General features: G+C 50.6%; 2 protein-coding genes and 1 long non-coding RNA gene across 4 annotated transcripts in view; 1 reads left to right on the top strand and 2 right to left on the bottom strand.

The window, feature by feature from the left end:
* LOC105418171 (partitioning defective 3 homolog) overlaps positions 1-10,553 on the bottom strand; it is a 62,289-nt gene extending 51,736 nt beyond the window's left edge. Inside the window, exon 1 of the mRNA XM_029831157.1 lies at positions 10,183-10,553. Within this exon, the coding sequence (XP_029687017.1) occupies positions 10,183-10,302 (120 nt within the window). The 5' untranslated portion in view covers positions 10,303-10,553. The remainder of the gene's footprint in view (positions 1-10,182) is intronic.
* A 2,169-nt stretch (positions 10,554-12,722) lies between these two features.
* LOC115247879 (uncharacterized) lies at positions 12,723-16,019 on the bottom strand. The gene is made up of 2 exons (XR_003886939.1): positions 15,743-16,019; positions 12,723-13,204 (listed from the first exon to the last, which is right to left on the bottom strand). It is a non-coding gene; the product is annotated as an uncharacterized lncRNA (long non-coding RNA).
* crema (cAMP responsive element modulator a) lies at positions 15,472-17,974 on the top strand. Of its 2 annotated transcripts, none has more exons than XM_029830703.1 (3): positions 15,472-15,680; positions 16,490-16,745; positions 16,926-17,974. In XM_029830703.1, the coding sequence occupies exons 1-3, from the start codon at positions 15,650-15,652 to the stop codon at positions 17,068-17,070; spliced, it is 432 nt and encodes a 143-aa protein (XP_029686563.1). In that variant the 5' UTR covers positions 15,472-15,649; the 3' UTR covers positions 17,071-17,974. The 2 variants fall into 2 exon arrangements, with proteins under 2 accessions (XP_029686563.1, XP_003975944.1); XM_003975895.3 differs by having other exon boundaries at positions 15,488-15,680; positions 16,586-16,745.
* The last annotated feature ends 966 nt before the right edge of the window (positions 17,975-18,940 follow it).

An 18,940-nucleotide genomic window follows, 5' to 3' on the forward strand; every position in this document is an offset into this window, starting at 1 on the left:
TAATCTCTCTTAACACGGCCTCAAACTTGGCTTTGTTGTGACCAGGCACCAAGAGAACCTCAGCCAAGAACAGCTTCGTTCCTCCCAAACACCGACACGACCCAGGCTGCCCCATCTGGATAACAAACACAAGGCTCCTCCATGGCAACCAGCTGACAACAGTCCCAGGGCCCACGATAAGCTGCAAGCCTCAGCCAATCAGCAGGTGGGAAGGGGAGCGAGTGGAGGAAACGGTTGTCCCCGGCGTGCATGTGCATGTGCATGTGTCAGACAATAGGAGAGGGCGATGTCCAAATGTGATGCAAAGCTGAGGTGTGTAGGATGGATGGATGGATGATGCGGCGGCTACACAGTTAGCTGCTAATCACAAACATAAGGTCGGGCCCTAACAATTACACACATCCTTTTCTGGAGGCCAGCGGAGATGGAAACTGGTTTCCATCAGGTCTAAACATGCAGCAGCAAACAAAGCCCAACACACCTCCACCAACTTCCGGTCCCAAACCAAGAGAAAGGAAGGGGGACCAGTCGCCAGTCAGAACCCAATTTTGCATGTGCTGCTACTGATCTTCTAATGACCCTCAGTTTATCGGGTGACATTGTACAAGAGGATTAGTGGGAGAAGTAGTATTTGGTGAATGGGCAGACGGCAGCACCCTGGATTACTCGCAAATGCTCCAGCAGAGCCAAAACCAAAATTCTGAATGCCAGCGACACGTGACGGCTCAGAGGAATATCTGCCAATGGCCTGGATCATATCAGATTACAGCAAATGGAAAAGGCACCAAATAAGAGGGCTTATTTGCAGCGGTGCTGAGCTTTCAGATGAGGCTGCAACAGAAGACCTCGCAAATTATCCACAGACAGACCAAATTATCCACAGACAGACCATTTAAACGGTGACACAAACACAGGCTGATCGGACATTTATTCCTGATACGAGCACACGTGCGCACCAGGTTGGAAACCAAACCAAACCAAACCAAACCAAACCAGTGCGAGTGTGAGTGAGTAAAGTTACGTGAAAGACTGAATCAATCCTACTGTCGCACTCGGTCTGGTAGCCAAATGCTAATGTCCATCTGTGTTCTTCTGCAGCACCTTTTCCTCACATTTCCATCTTGAGGCAAACGTTTGCCCTAAATTATGTGCACACTTTGCATGACTTAATGCTTCAAAACTATCCAAGTGCACAAAAGTGTAAATAACTGCACAACACATTTCAAGGTGTGGACTTTTTGTGACTGACAGTACTGTCTTTGGGAACAGTGGAGGCCTGTTCCGACAGAAAACGGGACAGACAGGCCCGGACAGGCAGAACCCAGCACAGTACACTCACTGATATCCTGATATCTTGCAGAGATGTTGGGTAACTTTCATGGTGATCTTCGAACACTGAGTAATGTGACAGCTACACCGTGCGACTCCTTTATACCGAAGAGGAGAAGAAGAGACTTGAGAGAGGGAAGAGAGGGCGGCTATCCATGTGAGGGCTGCACGATGGTATCATTAAACCAAAGTGTCAAACACGGAATCCGCACAGCAGCTGGTGCGGTTCGGCCGAGAACCAGAAGTTCACGAACAATCAGCTATGGGCCCAGTTCTGTGTCCATGCCGCCCAGATATTCAAGACGGCAAAAGCACAAAGGAAGAAGAACGAAAGAAAACTGAAAGTTTACGAGCAAACAGGCGTTTGTTTATTTTCCGGCAGAGGTCGGGGGGCTGGGTCCGGCGAGAAGACGCCGTCTTCAGAGCTCAACGACGGCTCCGCGTGGATCAAAGCCGTGTGTCAAGTGAGAGGAGCAGACTTGTGAGGACAGTGGGGGAGGTTCTGAAGCTGCAATGTCAGGGTGAGTGTAATCAGAAGGGAGTTTGAGGCACGCGTCCTCCTCTGTGGTCCAGGGGGTCGGCTGTTCGAGCGGGAGCTGAGATAATCCACACGGACGTCATTTTACAAGTATGTAGGATCCATCCAGCTGGAATCACGGTCAAATTTGCACCGTTGCACTCAAACCCCTCTCCAATAAGCCTCATACACAGGACGTGTGTCGCAGAAACGCACACGCAAGCAGCCCATGACGCCGATGACGTAAGAGGATAAAGCGAAGGGCCACGACGCCGTCTGGTCACATGAGACAACAGACACGGACACACACCACGGCAGAAAACTTCGGAACCCGAAGTCGGAGGCGAAAGCACGCGCCAGTCGTCGGTAAATGTGGAAGAAACGCCGGTTGTTCCGTGGGAGTGGCTAACACTGTCTGAGCGCGTTGTGTTGCTGCTGGTTCTATTTGACTTTTACGCTCAAAGCAAAATCCAGCAAACTTGGGTGGGAGCGAACAAAAGGCCAGATCCCAGACGTCTGATTTCGGAGCACCCTCAGGTCCCCACAGTGGTTCGCCGGCTAATAAGTGGCCTTTCTGTTTTGAAAGACATTAAGAAATTAAATTGTTCGCTGTTAAGCTGCCAAGGCCTGAACTCTGGTACAAGCGTCACAACTGTGGCAATTTTCCGCCTGTCAAGAGTGAATGGAGGATAGAGGAATGCTGAGAAATTCCAAGATTTCACAAAAATAAAGCGTCCTGGATCGCTGCCCACACCAATCACTAAAGCAGCACATTCTCTGCACAAAGTCCGTTTATGTGTTCGGTGACCATCTGCAAGTTTGAGAGCAGCTCCGAGAGGAATCTGGCCATTTGCTGGAGATTGGGAAGCGATCAGGGATCAGCTGGGAAGAGCCTGAGGGATCTCCTGCTGTGACACAGCAGGCCAGACTACTGCTGCAGGCCAGAATCTGGGAAATAAATAGAGCATGTGGCCCTGAGCCTTCACTTGAGATGTTAATCAAACTCAAGCTTCAGCGTCCTTCCAATCGATTGTCTGCTCAGATGATGTGATGTGATGCGGAAACACAGGACTGCCCGTTAGAACCATCGTCCCTTTTGTCCAGTGGAGACAACCAGGGGCAAAACAGAGGTGTGGGTGGTCCACAGGCAACACCGGCACCATCTCGTCCTGCTTCGCTCCCCTTACATCTGCCAGGTGCCTTTATTAAGAGAAGAGTTTCGTTCTCGTAGGGGTTCTGTGCACGGCTGAATATATGGAGCAGCACGTTCTAAAGGGGGCACTTGTTCCCGCTCTTTAACATGCCAGACATGTTGGGTTTGGTGTCCCCGATTCATGCGCACGAGAGGACAAACCCGGGAGCCGAGCTCGCTGTGCGACAGGCACACAATCCTGTCAGATCGGGTCAGAAGAGGCAGCCGGCCCGGTTCACAAACCATTCCTGGTTATTACAAAAGCACTTTCTTCGTACCCGGCTGAACTAAGCGCCTGAGCAAAAGCCTCTTTCCTCGCCAGGGATGGCAAATATCTTCCGAACCGGAGAGCGCCCCTTCTAAGGGGAGTTCCTGAATCACATCCTGAGGTTTTGGTCCACACGCCAAATCATCCAGGTCCTGGGTTTCCCACAGGATCCTTCATAAGCTCAGCACTTTCTGACAGACGAAACAGTACGTTTGCCAACAGCACTTCAGCATCTAGAGCCCATGTTGGCAGCGTTTGGCAAAGTCCCTCCTCCAAAAGCAACCACAGCGTGATTAATTGCCCCTCTTTTCTCCTGCTGGATTTATCCCACTATTCTCACACATGCCCAGTTAAAATCACCTTCACAGCTCTATTTGTCTCTCTGGGTTTCTCCCTGGTGATTGTGTAAACTAAGGTGTAAAACGCCCACTCCAATGATGCCGGGGGCCTAAATACAACAGGAAGGAGCTTCCTAAACACCTTTAAGCTGATCCATGAACTTTTCCTGTGCTTCCTGCATGACTGAACTAGATGCTGGTCTGTGGACGAGTCATATTTGTTGACAGGTAGCGGACGTACGTTTCAAGCTGGACTCTCTAAACCTTTTCCAGCTGTTCCACTTCCTCAGCAGCCTCCCTGCATACTGATAATGAAGGAAGGAAGCCGCCGCGAGCGACTGGGACCAGAACAACCCTCCTGCAGCAAGAAGTGATCATTTCAAACACGTCGCAACGGAGGGAGGAGGAGGGACTGCAGGAAGCACAATCTGCATTTAAATGCATAATACATGCGTGTCCAACACGTGTGCGCGTCACTCCGATGGCGTGACTGGTTCAATCTGGCGGGTGACAGCGATGAGTGCTTTCAGATGTGACTGTGGATCATGTGGGTCGCCCCCGTGCACCCAGTCACAATCATCCAGGAAGTGCCGATGTCTGTGTGTGAGCGAGATTTAAGAGAAATTAAAGTTAAACCAAAGCCATGAAGACTTGAGCTCTGTTCTCGTGCCTCCAGACGTGACGGAGCGTCGAGCGTTGCCGTCGGCAGGTCACCCAGCCGGCGGTTTTTCCTGTTTTGCAGCCCGGCGCGTCTGTCACCGGTGACCGAAACTGGGAAACGGGTCCGTAAGCGTCGGCAGTGGTTTCTGATTCACATTCACCCTCCGGTTTGTGTACACAAATCCCGCTTTAGCCAGATTGCGGTCTCGCCGGAGCAGAAAACACAGCTGGTAACCGCAGATCGGCCATTATTTCACAGCCTCTTGTCGCGCGAGGTGAAAATTAAATGGCAAAGCAGGCGGCATTCTGACAAGTGCAGGCCAGCCGAGTCAGAAACACGCCCGCTCCGAGGATAAAGCCTGGGAGGCCGAGGTATGACGAGCCGCCTGTGACTCCTCTTTTTTTTCTTTTTTTTTTAAACAGGTTCAACTCAAACCAAACTGGCTTCTGGGGCAGGTACAGACTGGGAGAAGCACGTCAGCACCACTAGAACCAGCATCAAACTACTGGGAAGAGTCTCTCGGCGAATGCAAAGACGCGTATCGTAACACCGTTTGTTCAGCGTTTTCTTTGGCTAATTCTCCGTTTTAAAGAAGCAACCAAGCAAATGTTCAGCTTCCTTCAGGTCAACAGGTCGATTCATCGGGAAGATCAGGGCGGAGGTTCATGTTCCCACATCGCTGCTCTGCCCAGAGGCTAAAAACCATCAATCCGTCGCCACCGCAGCTTTGAGTCGGCCGGCCTATATTTAGCAGACAATGGCTCATCAGCCAAAGTAGTGAATTCAATTTTAGGGGAGGTCATTAATCTACACTCGTAAATCTTCTGGTGTGTGTTAATGTGGAACTCTCATCCCAGCGGCAGCGTGTCCGACTGCTGGACCTCCTGTCCTCTTTAGGAACGGTCGGTTTCCATGGAGATGCCCAAGCTTTGGACCCATGTTTGGTTGCATCAGTAAACAGGCAACTTTGTCATTTAGCTGCTGGCAATTAACAGCTGGGTGAGAGGAGGGGGGGGGGGGCTCTTTGGTGAGAGCGAACCTTCACAGGACCTCACAGGACCTTCAGAGGACCTTCAGAGGACCTTCACAGGACCTCACAGGACCTTCAGAGGACCTTCACAGGCAGGAGCGGCATCAAACAATGAGGCAGAAACTCAAGATCTGGGCCGCCGTCGCAGCAAATGAGGCGGTTTTGGCGGGAATTCGAAGTCCTCGTAGCGGATCGACACAGACACACAATCGCCCCCTGTGCTCGGGACACACAGCCGGTCTGGACATTTCAGTGGGTGTCTGTCCGCCGGTGGACAAGCGACTGTCGTGAATGCGAACAAGGCCGGTCTGCACGCCGCCGACAAGGGAACATTAAGGCGACCGTTCTGGCTGAACAGCTCACGTTAAGACGATTCAGGGAGGGGAGAATTTTCCAAGGAACCGTATGACTGGAAATCAAAACACTATTCAAGCGCTGCGAATGTTGTTTCCTGGGATTCTGGGAGTTTGGGCCAATCGGTTTCCCGTCTTCTTTCACTTTTTAGAGTAAACTGGGCAGACTGGGAGGAGATTCAGAGCAAATTGAAGCGTTGATCATTTCCCACCACGGCTGGATTAGCAGGAGTGGGAAATGCCGCAGTTGCGGTTTCTTCCGGCACATTAGAACACTTCAAGGTTCTGTGTAAAGTGGGCCGATATCTGTCGGGAGGGGAGGGACTCGTTTATGCTCAGCTGGATTAGCGCTACTATCAGTTGAGACTCTTTAAATATTGTTGCGGCTCAAACCACAAACCTCCCGAGTGAGCTGGACCCGCGCTGGCTGCAGGGAAAATAAAGAGCTGAATGCGCCGCAGTGTTCTGCCAGCAATCACCACAATTGCTTTTAACTCCAATAACACGGACCGGAGAGTTTTTGGTCCGCGCCAGATGTTTTACGGGGACACGCTTCAGCAGCACGCACGTTTAACACCTCGGGCCTCCTTTTGGGGCAAACTGTGCTAAACTCAAACCTTCGGTCGGCTCCGATAACCACGTTTCCGCTGTCAGCGTCTGACCCTGACGGGGCACAAACACCCGTCTGGGATGACGCCATAAGAAGCCCTTTCAGAAATAAACGGGGGCCTCTGGTCAGAGGGGCCTGCTGGGTGTGAAGGAGGACAGAAAACACCCGAGCAGATACCATAAACTCACTCTGAGCTCTCTGTGCACCAGTTTACGCTCAGAAGCTTCCTTATGGGAGAGAGAATACGGTTAAAGGGGCGGAGACTGTTGTTAAAGAGGCGGGGACTATGGCAAAAGCAGCGGGGGCAGGATGGACGTGACCTCCGTGCTCCACCCTGCCACGCAGGCCTTCAAGGGTCTGTGATGGTTTCCCGAAGCATCCTTCACCCAAAACAGGCTTGTGTGGTTGCCAGAGGCAACAGCTCAACAGGCTGAACTCTTCTGCACTTATCTCGAAACGAACGCTGGAATATCGAGTGTGCACTAACGGGAGCAAACGGGTGCGGCGCGCCGCTATCGGGCCCCGTGTTTCACCCGTCAACGCGCCTGGGAAATTCCTCACACAGAGTCAGCATTGCCGGGTTGCCTGGCAACATAAAACATGGCGGCCAGAGGCTCAAAAGGAACGCCAATGTCATCAAACGGCAGATAAAAAAAAAACGAGACGATACTGCGGGTGAGGACTCGGACAATCAGCACACACAGGAAGCTTCCTGTATCTAATTCCCCCGACTTCCTGCCCCTCGCCGGCTTCTTCAGGAAATGAAATACTTCGCCAGGTCACGTTATCAGACATTTTTCCCAGCCGTTTGCTCCAGGTTGAATTCAGCGGTCCGGGGATTATCGCTGCAGCTTTAAATCCTGAGCCCGTTTTGGAAACAGCAACCTCTGGCTGGTTCAGCCGGTGACACGAGGATCAACCAGACCAAGTGGAAAACGATGCGGAAGTCACGACCTGACGCCAGGTGGACTTCTGGTGGTGGACGTCATCCATGAGGTCGGCGGCTCAGACCGGAGCGGGAGAGAACTGGCTTCCGTGGGTCTGACTGCACTATGTCGGCAGTGCGGCAGTCGTGGTCCCTCGGCTCCGGTTCCCTGGATCCTGCTGAGGGAAACCCCACGCTCGTGTCCTTGCCTTGTGCCCTCCCCATGTCATGTTGGAAGTTCTGTACATGCCAGAACATCGTTCAGCTGGCGGCGAAAGCCGTGTGGAAACGTCTATCTTTAGGCGCTTCGCTCCGGTTACAAGCTATGCATTCCTATTTTGGAGTAAAAAGGTTTCGGGGAAGCATGCCGCTCATTCCACCAGCATGAACGCACCACTTCCTTTAACCCCGTCTGTTCTGGGAAACCACAACATCGGCTTTAACCATCCGAAAGAGCTCAACACCACATTCGTGCACGCCTGCCAGAGAAACGGGGCCGACATCAGAAGGAAAGAATCGCTTTGAAGCTGCGGAACGTTTCCAGCGGTGCACATCAACACCGCGACGATCCACGCGACAGTTGTCTCCAGGCCCGGTTCGCCGGCAAACGCCCCGTACAGTAATTATAGCGCCGATTCATTCACCATCTAACATCACGCCGACTGACTGAATCACAGTTGAAATTTCACAGTTTACCGGGATCCATCCCATCATTTTCAGTAAAATTTGTTTACTTGCACCTCGTCTCGTCACTAAACCTCCAACATGCTTTTATTTTAATAGTTAGAAACCGCATTTGTTATTCTCAGGTGATGCTAACACGCTAACACGAGCTAGCAAGTTCCCAAACATAGTGCAGCTTTCCACATTTACAGACGCCGCTCCGTTGCTCAACGCAGCGGGAGAAGAAAAGCGCTTATTTCACCAGACAAACAGCGAGTGGCGACGAGATGCACGTGTCTGGCTCAACGGCTGAGTCGGTGCACAGCCGCCCGGAGTCGCCCAGAGGAACGTCCGGCGGTGCGAAGCTGTGAATTAAATCTGCCGTTTGCTGGTGCGGGCACGAAAACCCTCAGATCCCCCAGCAGGGATCAAACCCGCTAAATAAGACTCATCTGGGAGCTCTGGTGTCCAAATCCTGATGTCACTCGAGGCTTTGGCACATTAAACTACCACTTTTCCAGCCGAGGGTGTAATTTTGCACACATGCCGCCCTTTAAGGCGGCGGTGAAGCTGGTGTCGAGCCGTCAGCCCTGAGAGCTGTGGGAGGAAAATAAAGCTACCAACGATGGCAGCAGAGATATTTTTTCCTTTCGCCAGATCGCGACAGATTTCAGCCCGAGAGCGCCTCGTGCCCACAATCATTCCAGGATGGTGAAAGGTCCGTCAGATTTGGCCCTCTCCTTCCATCCGGACACATTCCTGTCTAATGACAGGGGACATCATAAGAAGGTCTCTACAAACGCTCCAGCAGGAAAAGCAGCCCAATTATGGCCTCTTATTAAAGCGGGCTAACCAAAACAAGAAGAAGCTGCGATCCGCTACGCAGCCGCGGCGACCATAGGACTTTCCTGAAACTCTGCAACACTTTGGTGAGGGTTGGGAGGCCAAAATGATGGCAGATGTGATGCCATCAGGGTAATAATGCCATGTTTTCCTCTGGCTCTGGGAAGCTTTCCGGTTTGGTTTGGGATTGGAAGAGGAACTGAGCGTAGCGGCTCCTGCAAGCTAACAGCAGCAGGAACGTCCAGGGTTCCTGCTGAAGCTACATGGACTCTCTCAGGCTAGCTTACAGTACATCTCCCAGACAGCTTTCCCACACAAATATGCTTTCAAAATTATAATTCCCCACCACGCAGAAAGAGGCGTGAGAAGGAGAAGAAGAAGAAGCGGCCTCTCAGCAGTAAAGGGAACGCCTGCCTGCTCACAGTGAATTATTGAAGAGGGAACAGGATGATACAGGACTTCTGGGTCACCATCGCTACAGGAGCCTGGCTCTGGGTGGCCTCAACTGTTGTGGCTGGAGAAGAACGTGTGACGGACACTTGACTGACAGGTTTTTTCCAACGGGACGATGTGTGAAACTAGCGTGAGCGAGACGCGATCAGATAAAGTCGCCATCGGCCCCTGTGCGGCCGCTCGGGGGTTATCAGCTGCCAGCCCGGCATCATGCTCCTGACTTTCATCTGCAGGATTTATGTGGCAGCTCCTCCACGGTCAGCCGGAGCTCCAGGGCTGCAGCCCCCCCACCCCCATCCTTCAGGGAAGGCCTGGTTTCTGCACACAACCATGCGTCCCGAGGGCAACGGTCCTCCCTCACTGTGCCATCAGACAAAGAATCCATCAGAAGTTCTGGAAAGAGCTGAAGTTCCTTCTCGCTCCATGCTGACCCCATCGCACCGTTTTTGCTGGATGTAGCTCAACCAAAATGGTGATCTGAGCTACCAGACTGTGCGTCTGCTGTTGATGTGGCTTACAGGATCTCAGACAGTTGTGCAGTGGAAACTCCTGAGCTAACTTCCCAGTAGGCTAATCTCTGCTGGCAGCCCTCACCGCTGGCCTCCAAACCTCTGAACGCGCGTTAGTGCCTCACTGAGACGGGGAAAGTGGCAGATTAGGCCCCGCTGCTGTGGTGCAATGACGGGATACTTCCCTGGATCCACAGTGGGGAAGTTTGGGAGCTTCCAGCAACACAAGAGCCACAATGGCGCTGCGCCTTTTTCTGCGAAAGCGGCAAACAAAGGAGGCAAAACCGCAAATGCAGCCGCTTTGGATGCAACCCGAGCGTGCAGGAACCCTGCGGAACATGGCAGAACCCGGCAGAACCCAGCATCCACCCCCCACCCCCCCAAACTCCGCTCTTCGTGTGCAACTTAGCGCCATGTTGAGTTCGCCCGGGACGAAGGCAGCTTCCAGGAACACGGCGCCGGAGCGGACGGCACCAGTGCGCAGCGCTTACCTTGGCGATCGCCTTCTTGTACCTCATGACAGCCTGCTGGATGAGTGTGTGGACCTTAATGTTCCCGTCCCCGCACGGCACCACCACCCGGGTCCGGCCGAAACACACCGTGACTTTCATGGCTGGAGTGTCCCAGATTCGAGCCTGCTGGCTTCGGGGTAAAACCGCGGAGAGGACCAGTCCGGGAGGAAGTGGAGAAGGAGCATGAGTTACGAGGGTGTTCGGCTCCCAAGCTGTCCCGGTATTCCTTCACAAAAGGGGGACTAAACGTGTTTCCGCTGATCCCCGCAGGACGACATTGTTGTCTCTGTTCTCTGACCACCTGTTTAGGCTCTCTCTCTGTCCCCCTCTGTCTCTCTCCCACTCTTCTCTCTCTCTCGCTCTCTGTGTCTCTCTCTCTTTCTGGTAATGCTGTGTTGCGTTCAGGCACCGCTCGGAAAGTTAAGGGGGGAAAAAAGCCGTTTCGACTTCAATTCGCGCCAAGCACCCTTTTTATTCCCGAAACATGCGAAATTACACTCACACACGTGCAAAATGCACCACAAACGCACCGTTTGACATGACTATAATCTATTTTAAATAAACAATGAACACACATGTCCATAAATGCACTTAAGAGAGCGTGGATGGATGTTTATCTGCCCGGCGCGGTAACAGCCTCATCCATCCAGCCTGTATCGCTTGTAATAAAATGTTTGAAGGAATGGCCCTGCTTTTAAACCACCATAAACCTGCCATCGGAGCTGTTTTCTGAGCTTTACAGCGTCGCAGGGACTGGTGCACTATTGTGTCGAGTCAGCACGTAGAACATTAATGCAATGAAAACATTCACTCTGAACAAGAAGTTTGACCGTTGGATTATTGCGGCTGGAATTAGAAACAAGCTCCGTTGTGTTGAGACTTTGAAGTCTATTATTGTTTGTCTCCTGCAAGCAGTTTTATGATTGAGTTTATTAGAGCATGGTGTATTATTGATGACTGGATTGTGTGTGTGTGTGGGGGGGGGGGGGGGGGGGGGGGGGGGGGCGGGGTAGACTATAAATAAATTATGATTTATTGATTAAATAAATATTGATTTCACCTTTGCCTCAGGTTGTCTAGCCTGAGGTGAAAGAGTAGTGAGGTTTACATACGGACCCTGAAGGCATCCAAGGAGGACGTGTGGGGGGGGAGATGGACTGACGCAACAGCTCATTTATAACTTCAATAACTTTAATATCAGGAGCACATTTAACCACGAACACGCCAAAGTTCTTATTTTACACACGCAGCAGTTCTGCGCCAGAGAAGCAGATTAAATGTTGGGACTTTACATTTTCTCTTTGATGCCAGCATTTTTTTTTTTTTACAGACAAATACACAGAGTTAATAAAACTCCACATCAGAACTGGCTGAAAGGCGAGAGGCTTCTTCTGCAGCTGCTCTTTCCCTATTTGGGTCCATCGTTCTTCCATCAGAGACAGGAGCAGAACCTCCAGGAGGAGCAGAGGAGGTCTGACCAGTGGACTCTCATTAGAGGCGTCTGTCATTAATTACTGGACACAAAGCAACTACAGGAATTTCCTCAGGACTCCGTCGCTCCAGTCAGGTGGCCACCACCCAGAACCTGATCTTCTCAGGTTCCTCACTGGTTCTGGGTGCAGCTCTATGAGAGAATTTCCCCAGTGTGAGTGCGTCAGTGCGCACGTGTGTGTGTGCGTGCGTGCACGTGGTTAAACGGGACCGCTCCTCCACTTCATGCCAGCGTGCAGCTGCGGGACTATTTTAACTCTTAAAACAGCTGGAGAGCTCGCGGGCCACCAGCCGCAGCCTCCCCAGCTGTCACCGCGGATTACGCAGCCTCCACCTCTGAGAACAGGAGGACTCGTTACCAACGGTAACCAGAGGGAAATGTGGCGCCACGCGCGCCAGGTTAAAGGAACAAACTGCCTCTTTCAGTGGAGGAGGAGGGATACTCCACTTTACGCATTTATTGATGTTCGACACATCGGGTCAAAGGTCAAAACCAGTTTGCACAATAGCGCTGTGGGGTCTTCAAGGTTCTATTCTGGGCCCTGTGTTCTTTTCTGTAGTTGGTTGCTTCTTTTGAGGGCAACCCGCTTTAAAAAAATAAAACTTGCAGCAACACAAAAAGACACAAAACTCTGGCTCTGATATTGAACTTTCTTTAAATGATGGGGGAACCACAAAGTTTCCCTTTTCAGAGTTGACCTTTTTCGGCTTCTCTTGGAGGCTGAGGTTAACTCTTTCCTCCCCTATGAAACGTTCGTGAGCAGTCAGTCTCTGTGGCGGGTGACCAGTCTCTCATGTCTTCAATTGGTTAAAAATGGGCCAAATTAACACACCAACAGACAGCATGAAACCCCCCCCCCCCCCCCACCGTGTGTCCCCTCTAAACTAGGTGAGTTTAGAGGTGGGTTTTATTCTTTTGGAATATGTTGCCATTTAGTTGCGGTCTTTCGGGAAAAGTATGTGAGTCAGCAGCGACCCCCTGTGGTCAATAGCGGACACGACAAGTATGAAAGTCCAAATGTTTTTACGTTTAAACGTTTGGATTTTATTTTTCATGAAATTTGATTAGCTCCTTATCCTCTAACTGCTGCGGCAATTTTAACAAGTCTTTAAACCTCTTGTTCTATTTTTAAAACACACTTTCTCTTGGCCCATGTGATCTAATTTGCGTCATGTGTTAATCACAATTATACAGCAGTCCCTTTATTCTGTTGTTTTAGCTCTTTTGTACCTATGCTTATTATAGGAACATTATGTTCTTCTGCTTTCATGTGATAGTAAAGAGAAAAACATGTCAGGGAGGCCTGTGAATCCGCCATTTAGGACACAAATGACACACACCTTTGCAGGGTTTAGCAGCATCTTAGCCCTTTTCCTCCCAGGCTAATTTGTACTTCCCAGTCCAGGTCGTTCACATGTCCTGCTGCCAGGCCCATGTGTGCCCCCCCAGGGTTAACCTTCTGCTGCTGGTCCTGGACCATCTGGAGCCCCCATCCTGACCCAAGACTACCTGAGGACATGAAGGAGGAAGGGACAGAGGGTAATCACTGGCGTGGGGCACAGGATGATCAGATATTATTGAGAGTAATGGAAAAGTCAAGAAGTAGCAAATTCACATGTTTACATTGATGATTACAACAGCGCTGTGGTTATTATGGGATGTAGGTGGGAAAGGGGCAAGCAAAAATTAGGAGGAAACCCATGAAGGTATGGAAAAGCCTCCTGAACTAATCTTACTATGGTGCCACTGTTCTTTTACTGGACCACTGCAGTTCATTGACAACATTAAATATCCCATACATGATTTAAAGACTATTTTATGGTATGTGTCTTTGAGCACTCACTGAACTGTAACAAGCTGAATTCTGAGGTTTCTTTTTAAAGTTTAGAGCTTTAGCATATAGTTATACTATACATTCAATTACAAATCAGGCCCCCAACGTTTGAGTTATCAAGGCAAGCATGAATTGTAAATATTATATTATAACCAGATTTTTGTAACTTTAGCCGCCTCTATTTTTCTGGTTTGATAACCATCCTGAAGTCACCACATTAACCAGTAGATGGCAGCATTTTCGCATTTTGATACATTTCGTTATCCCTTTTTAATTGAAATGCTTTTGTTAACGTCGAATTTCTGTTGAATTAAGTCCATCATTACAACCATCTACCTTCCCTAAGTGACTATATGCGGCAGAAATCAGTTAAAAAATAGAAAAATACGGCGCCATTCGGGTTACCTCATACAGGGCGAACCCGGAAGTACAGAGGAGTGAATCCTCTCGCGAGACTCGCCGAAGCTGACGTTATCTTCGATTATCGTCTTCGGCCCTGCGTCATCAGCGCTGACGTTCGTGACGAGTCAAAGTACGTAGAACTTCGGTAAGTTCTTTTTAAAAAAAATGTCCCACTTTAATCAACCGAAGAAGATTGTTGGCAAACATGTCGGCAAAACAGGCTGAAGAGGAAGTTCACCCAAAAATGATTGTAGATCGGTTCGGCGTCAAGTGTTGGGCTGAGAGTTCGAATTGAAACATTACTCAATACAGTACATATTTTTACTTTTAGCGCTAACTACAGTGCACATTCAACAGTGAGGGGTTTTTATCCGCCCATTTATTCTAGCGCAGTCTTGATCGTATCTGGTCGAACGTCCACAGATAAACTAAACTAAACTAAACTAAAAAAAGACCTCAGGATCAGCATCAGCCACATGTTTGAATACGTCATTTCCCACATAAAGACATATGTCAGCAAACATTCCTCTCCGCGCGCTTTATTTTCTCCAGCTTCACGTTTGTGAGGAAAATAAATCGATTTTGACTCGGTCCGTTTTCAATCATTTACATTAGCCTTTGTGACGTCATTCGCGTCTGGACAGAATGTTGATCACGTGATCGTTCGGGTTTAGACTGGAATCTTTGACCCCCGTAATAGCACGATAAACATGACGTCCTACGATTCCCTGCAGATCTCTCCCTCTCTCCTCCGGCACACGCACACGCACACGCAGGCACAGAGGTAACGCAGGTAACATCTGTGTCGTGTCCTGCCCCCCGTTTGTGGCCCCCTGTTCTTGCTGCACTCGTTGTCCACCCATGTCCCGACCCCGTCCAAAAGTCCACATCAAATGTTCAGAGGTCAGGTGAGAGCAGGATGACCTCAGTGCTGATCTGGAATCATCAAAACACCACATTTGTGCAGGCAGAGGCTTAAATACTTGACGTAAATTACAGATGGTGGAGGAGCCAAGAGGTGGAGGCAGCATCATCTGGGGGGGGGGGGGGGGGGGGATGGGAAGGTCAACAGCTGCACCTGTACCTGACGGTGGAGCCCCGGAGCAGGGCTCAGCTGTAAAATATGCCTGTTGCTAAGGTTACACAAACGCTTAGCTCGCTAGCTAATCAAGCGCCACTCGATTAATATTCCACATCAAACCCAATTAGCATAAAGGAACTTTCAACATCCTCTGTTGAGGGTGAGCGTCAGAAATCAAGATTTCTTTCCATAGAGAAAACAAACTAAATTTCAAAGGTTCCTTTGAGCCCTCTTGTGCGGGTGTTGTGTGTAATCCTGCTGCCTCACAAACACGCGCGCATAAATCTGCGTGTTTGACAGTTTGCGCGCAACCACTCGGGACACAATATCCTCCTGTTTGCTGAGCGTCTCTCCAGTTGCGTCACTGGGGCTAAAAATACTGCCCTTTCATTACCCCCTCGCCCCACCCCCTCCACCAGCAGGTCCCAGCTCTGATCCGGGGGGGGGGGGGGGCTGTAATCCAGGGTGTTTCACTGACTTCAGCGGGGCGGTGACGTCACGCTGACGTCAGCGGCCGGGTTTGTAATCGCGCTGCTGGGTTGTGGGAGAACACTCAGACCCAGAACGGAGAACAGGAGCGTTTCTGCCCCGCTGAGGTGACTCTGCTGCCGCGGTGCTGGATTATTGGACCGAAGACATGGCTGTGACCGGGGACGAGACCGAGTCAGGTACCGTCTCCGTCCGAACTTTGGCTCTGCGACACTTTAGCCGCGATACTTGTGGAACTCACGGAGAAGTGAAGTCGTGACGAGAGCAACCGGAAGTTCCATCGGTGCGATATCCGCCGCTCACCATTGCCCGAACGGCGTCAACTGTTGCGCTTGTTGCTCGGACATGTTGCCGAGTTGGTGCACTTAAGATCCGGTCCAACTTTTATCACGTGTGGGGGTTAAAAACAATAGTTAAGATAATCAGCGCTAAAACCGGAGAAGTTTTTGGTTCCGTTTTGTTATTATTACACGCGCACGCACGCACTGAGCTCTGAACCTGCAGTTGGCAGGCAGAGGGGGGGGGGGGCAGTGTGTGGGCGTGGGGGGGCAGATAGTCGTCACTTTGACGTCACTTCGGTTTCCTGGAAAGGAGGTCAGGCCGGGAGGGGGAATGCAGTGAGACGCACGCACTGACGTCAGCCACTGATGTTGCGCACGCGTGTGCGTGTGTGCGCTGAATGTCAGAAACAGAAACCTAAATGGGAGAAACAGCAGGCAGAGCAGTTTAAAGTTGGCTCGCGAGGGTTTCAAGAGAATCACGGTCCAAAATTAGCAGCTCGGCACCGTTCGGTGGTCCTGCGGCAACAGGCGGCCCGCCGACACCCACCTGTTGCCCGGAGACAACAGCCAGGAATACGGGGGAGTGCGGCTAATAGGGCGGAGGAACAGCAAGAAAACAGCGCGTTCACTTTTAATTAAGGAACTATAAAAAAGTCACCTGGAAGAACGTTCGCAATCGGTCAGCTGACCTCTACCGGCCTCTGTAGGTACTGCAGCGGGAGTCAGCCTCCGAGAAGGGATGTTTGTGGATTGGAAAGAGAGCTTCCAACATTTTAACAGAGCTGGCATCTTCTGTCCACCAGCTGCTACAGGAGACATGCCCACCTACCAGCTGAGGAGCCCGAACTCTGGCCTGCCCCAGAGCATCGTGATCGCCACCTCCCAGGGCTCCATGCAGACCTCCACCTCGCACCAGGCCGAGGAGATCACCCGGAAGAGAGAGGTCCGGCTGATGAAGAACAGGTATGCGGAGCGGAAGGTGGGCAGGGAGACTTTATTTAAATACTTCAGCTAACATACGTTCTTCTTCTTCTTCTTCTTCTTCTTCTTCTTCTTCTTCTTCTTCTTCTTCTTCTTCTTCTTCTTCTTCTTCTTCTTCTTCTTCTTCTTCTTCTTCTTCTTCTTCTTCTTCTTCTTCTTCAGGGAGGCAGCGCGGGAATGCCGCAGGAAAAAGAAAGAGTACGTCAGGTGCCTGGAGAACCGCGTGGCGGTGCTGGAGAACCAGAACAAGACCCTGATCGAGGAGCTGAAAGCACTGAAAGACCTTTACTGCCACAAGGCTGAGTAGACCTGAGGCGGCGCCAGGTCCAGCACCGAAAGAGACTCCAGAACAAAAGCTGCTTTGACCGTCTTTGTTTCTCTGCTCACTCCAGCCCGGCGCGTCCCGGCCAGAACCCCGAGCTCTCGTTCTTGTCTCGTTGTCTTTGCGTGTGGAGACCCAAGTGTCCTATGCACTCTGCCTGCGGTTCTGCGCGTGGAGAGAAGTGGGCCAGTGGGGGGGGAAGCGCAGGTGCTTCCTGAGGACGCACCACTCCGGCACAGAGTGGGTCCAGGTTCCTCACGGGTCAGACGCACAAACCCAGGCAGGTCCACCAGCAGCTGCAACCACGTCTCCAGGGTCGTTTACGCTCCGGCTTTGGTTCCTTAAAGCATTCCTCAACGTTTCCTCCTGTTTAGAAAGACGTTCCCGCTCCGGTCCGCTTTGTTGGGTGAACTCGGAGATTTACCGGATGGCGCACAGAACCACGGATCCTCCATCGAAACGGATCCTCCATCTAAATATTTATATTTACAGTCTGTTTTTGTGAACTCTGGCAGTAGATTTGTGAAGGGGGGGGGCGCTGCCATGAGAAGAACCAAAGCGCCGGCGTGCATATCACCGTTCTATGCTTTTGTTTGGGTCAGAACCGGGGCAGCAGATGCTTTCACACACTGTTTACTCTGAAGCGCCGCTGGGAGCAGCTTTGCGGCGAGTTTTTCCAGGTCACGGCGGTCGGGTGATGGGTGATGCTCCTCGTGTTGAAGAGGACGCTGATTCATCTTCCTGTTCTGAACCCCCCCCCCCCCGCGTCCTGGCCCAGCAGCCTGTTCTCCTTTCTGTCCATTTCTAAAGGTTGATTTCTTGGTTCCGTTGACTTCAGTGTCGAACTTTTTGTTTCTGTAATAAAATAATAAAATGCTGAAACAGTCGGCCCAGCGGTGAAGTCTCTTCTCTTGAACAGCCACAGTTGCGCAACTTCCTGTTATTGCCAATCGCTTTAATCAGCAGCATCGTCCTCGGCTGCTGCCTTCGCTCTTCACCAGAGTCAGCACCTCCCGTCGCCATGGCGACTTTAATAAATGTTGTTGTTGTTGAGACTTTTTTTGGGGCATTTGAAACCTGATTTTCTGGTCAGTCAGTAGAAAGATATTGAGAAGGGATTAGCAGAATGGTGATAACTAGTTTCCATGGCAACTCTTCGCAATGACCTCAGAGGTGTTGTTAGTGGTGAAAGCTGAGATGTGTTTATGTTTCTGCACTAATTTGGAATTTATGCTTGTGAACAAGCCATTTGTTTTAAAAGCTGTTTGTTTTCACACATGAACAGGAATTCCAACCACGAAATAAAGCCTTGTCATTAAAACGCTCTGTCTTTCCTCTCCAGGATCCTTGCAATGATGAAATATTTCACAAGTTCACATTTCCCAAGTGACATTTGAAACAAGTTTCCACCACCAGGAACGAACGTCATAAAGTAGTAAACACACATATCAGAAACACGAATGATAATTATCTATAAACGTCAGAGTCCGCACCAAAACTATAAACACGGAATGGAAAAACCCCATAAAAGTCACTCCTGCCACTCAGACTCTCAGTTTTGGTGCTGTTTGGTTGAGGGCAGCTAGAGTGGAAAATTCCACCGGGGCCCAAAACGCCACACCGCTTGCGCAACTCAGGCGGCTCGAGCGCGACCCCCTCTGGTCAACACTGGGTACTGCAGCAACACCATCAACCGGCCGAACCAAACACGAGGGCTCTTCCTAACAACAACAGCAATAATAATAATAATAATAATAATAATAATAATAATAATAATAATAATAATAATAATAATAAATAAACCTAAATGAACCTTTACTTCACACAGAGAGGGTTCGTTGCCTGATTACATCAG

Source organism: Takifugu rubripes, chromosome 22 (assembly GCF_901000725.2).
Source record: "Takifugu rubripes chromosome 22, fTakRub1.2, whole genome shotgun sequence".
NCBI classification, from domain to species: domain Eukaryota; kingdom Metazoa; phylum Chordata; class Actinopteri; order Tetraodontiformes; family Tetraodontidae; genus Takifugu; species Takifugu rubripes.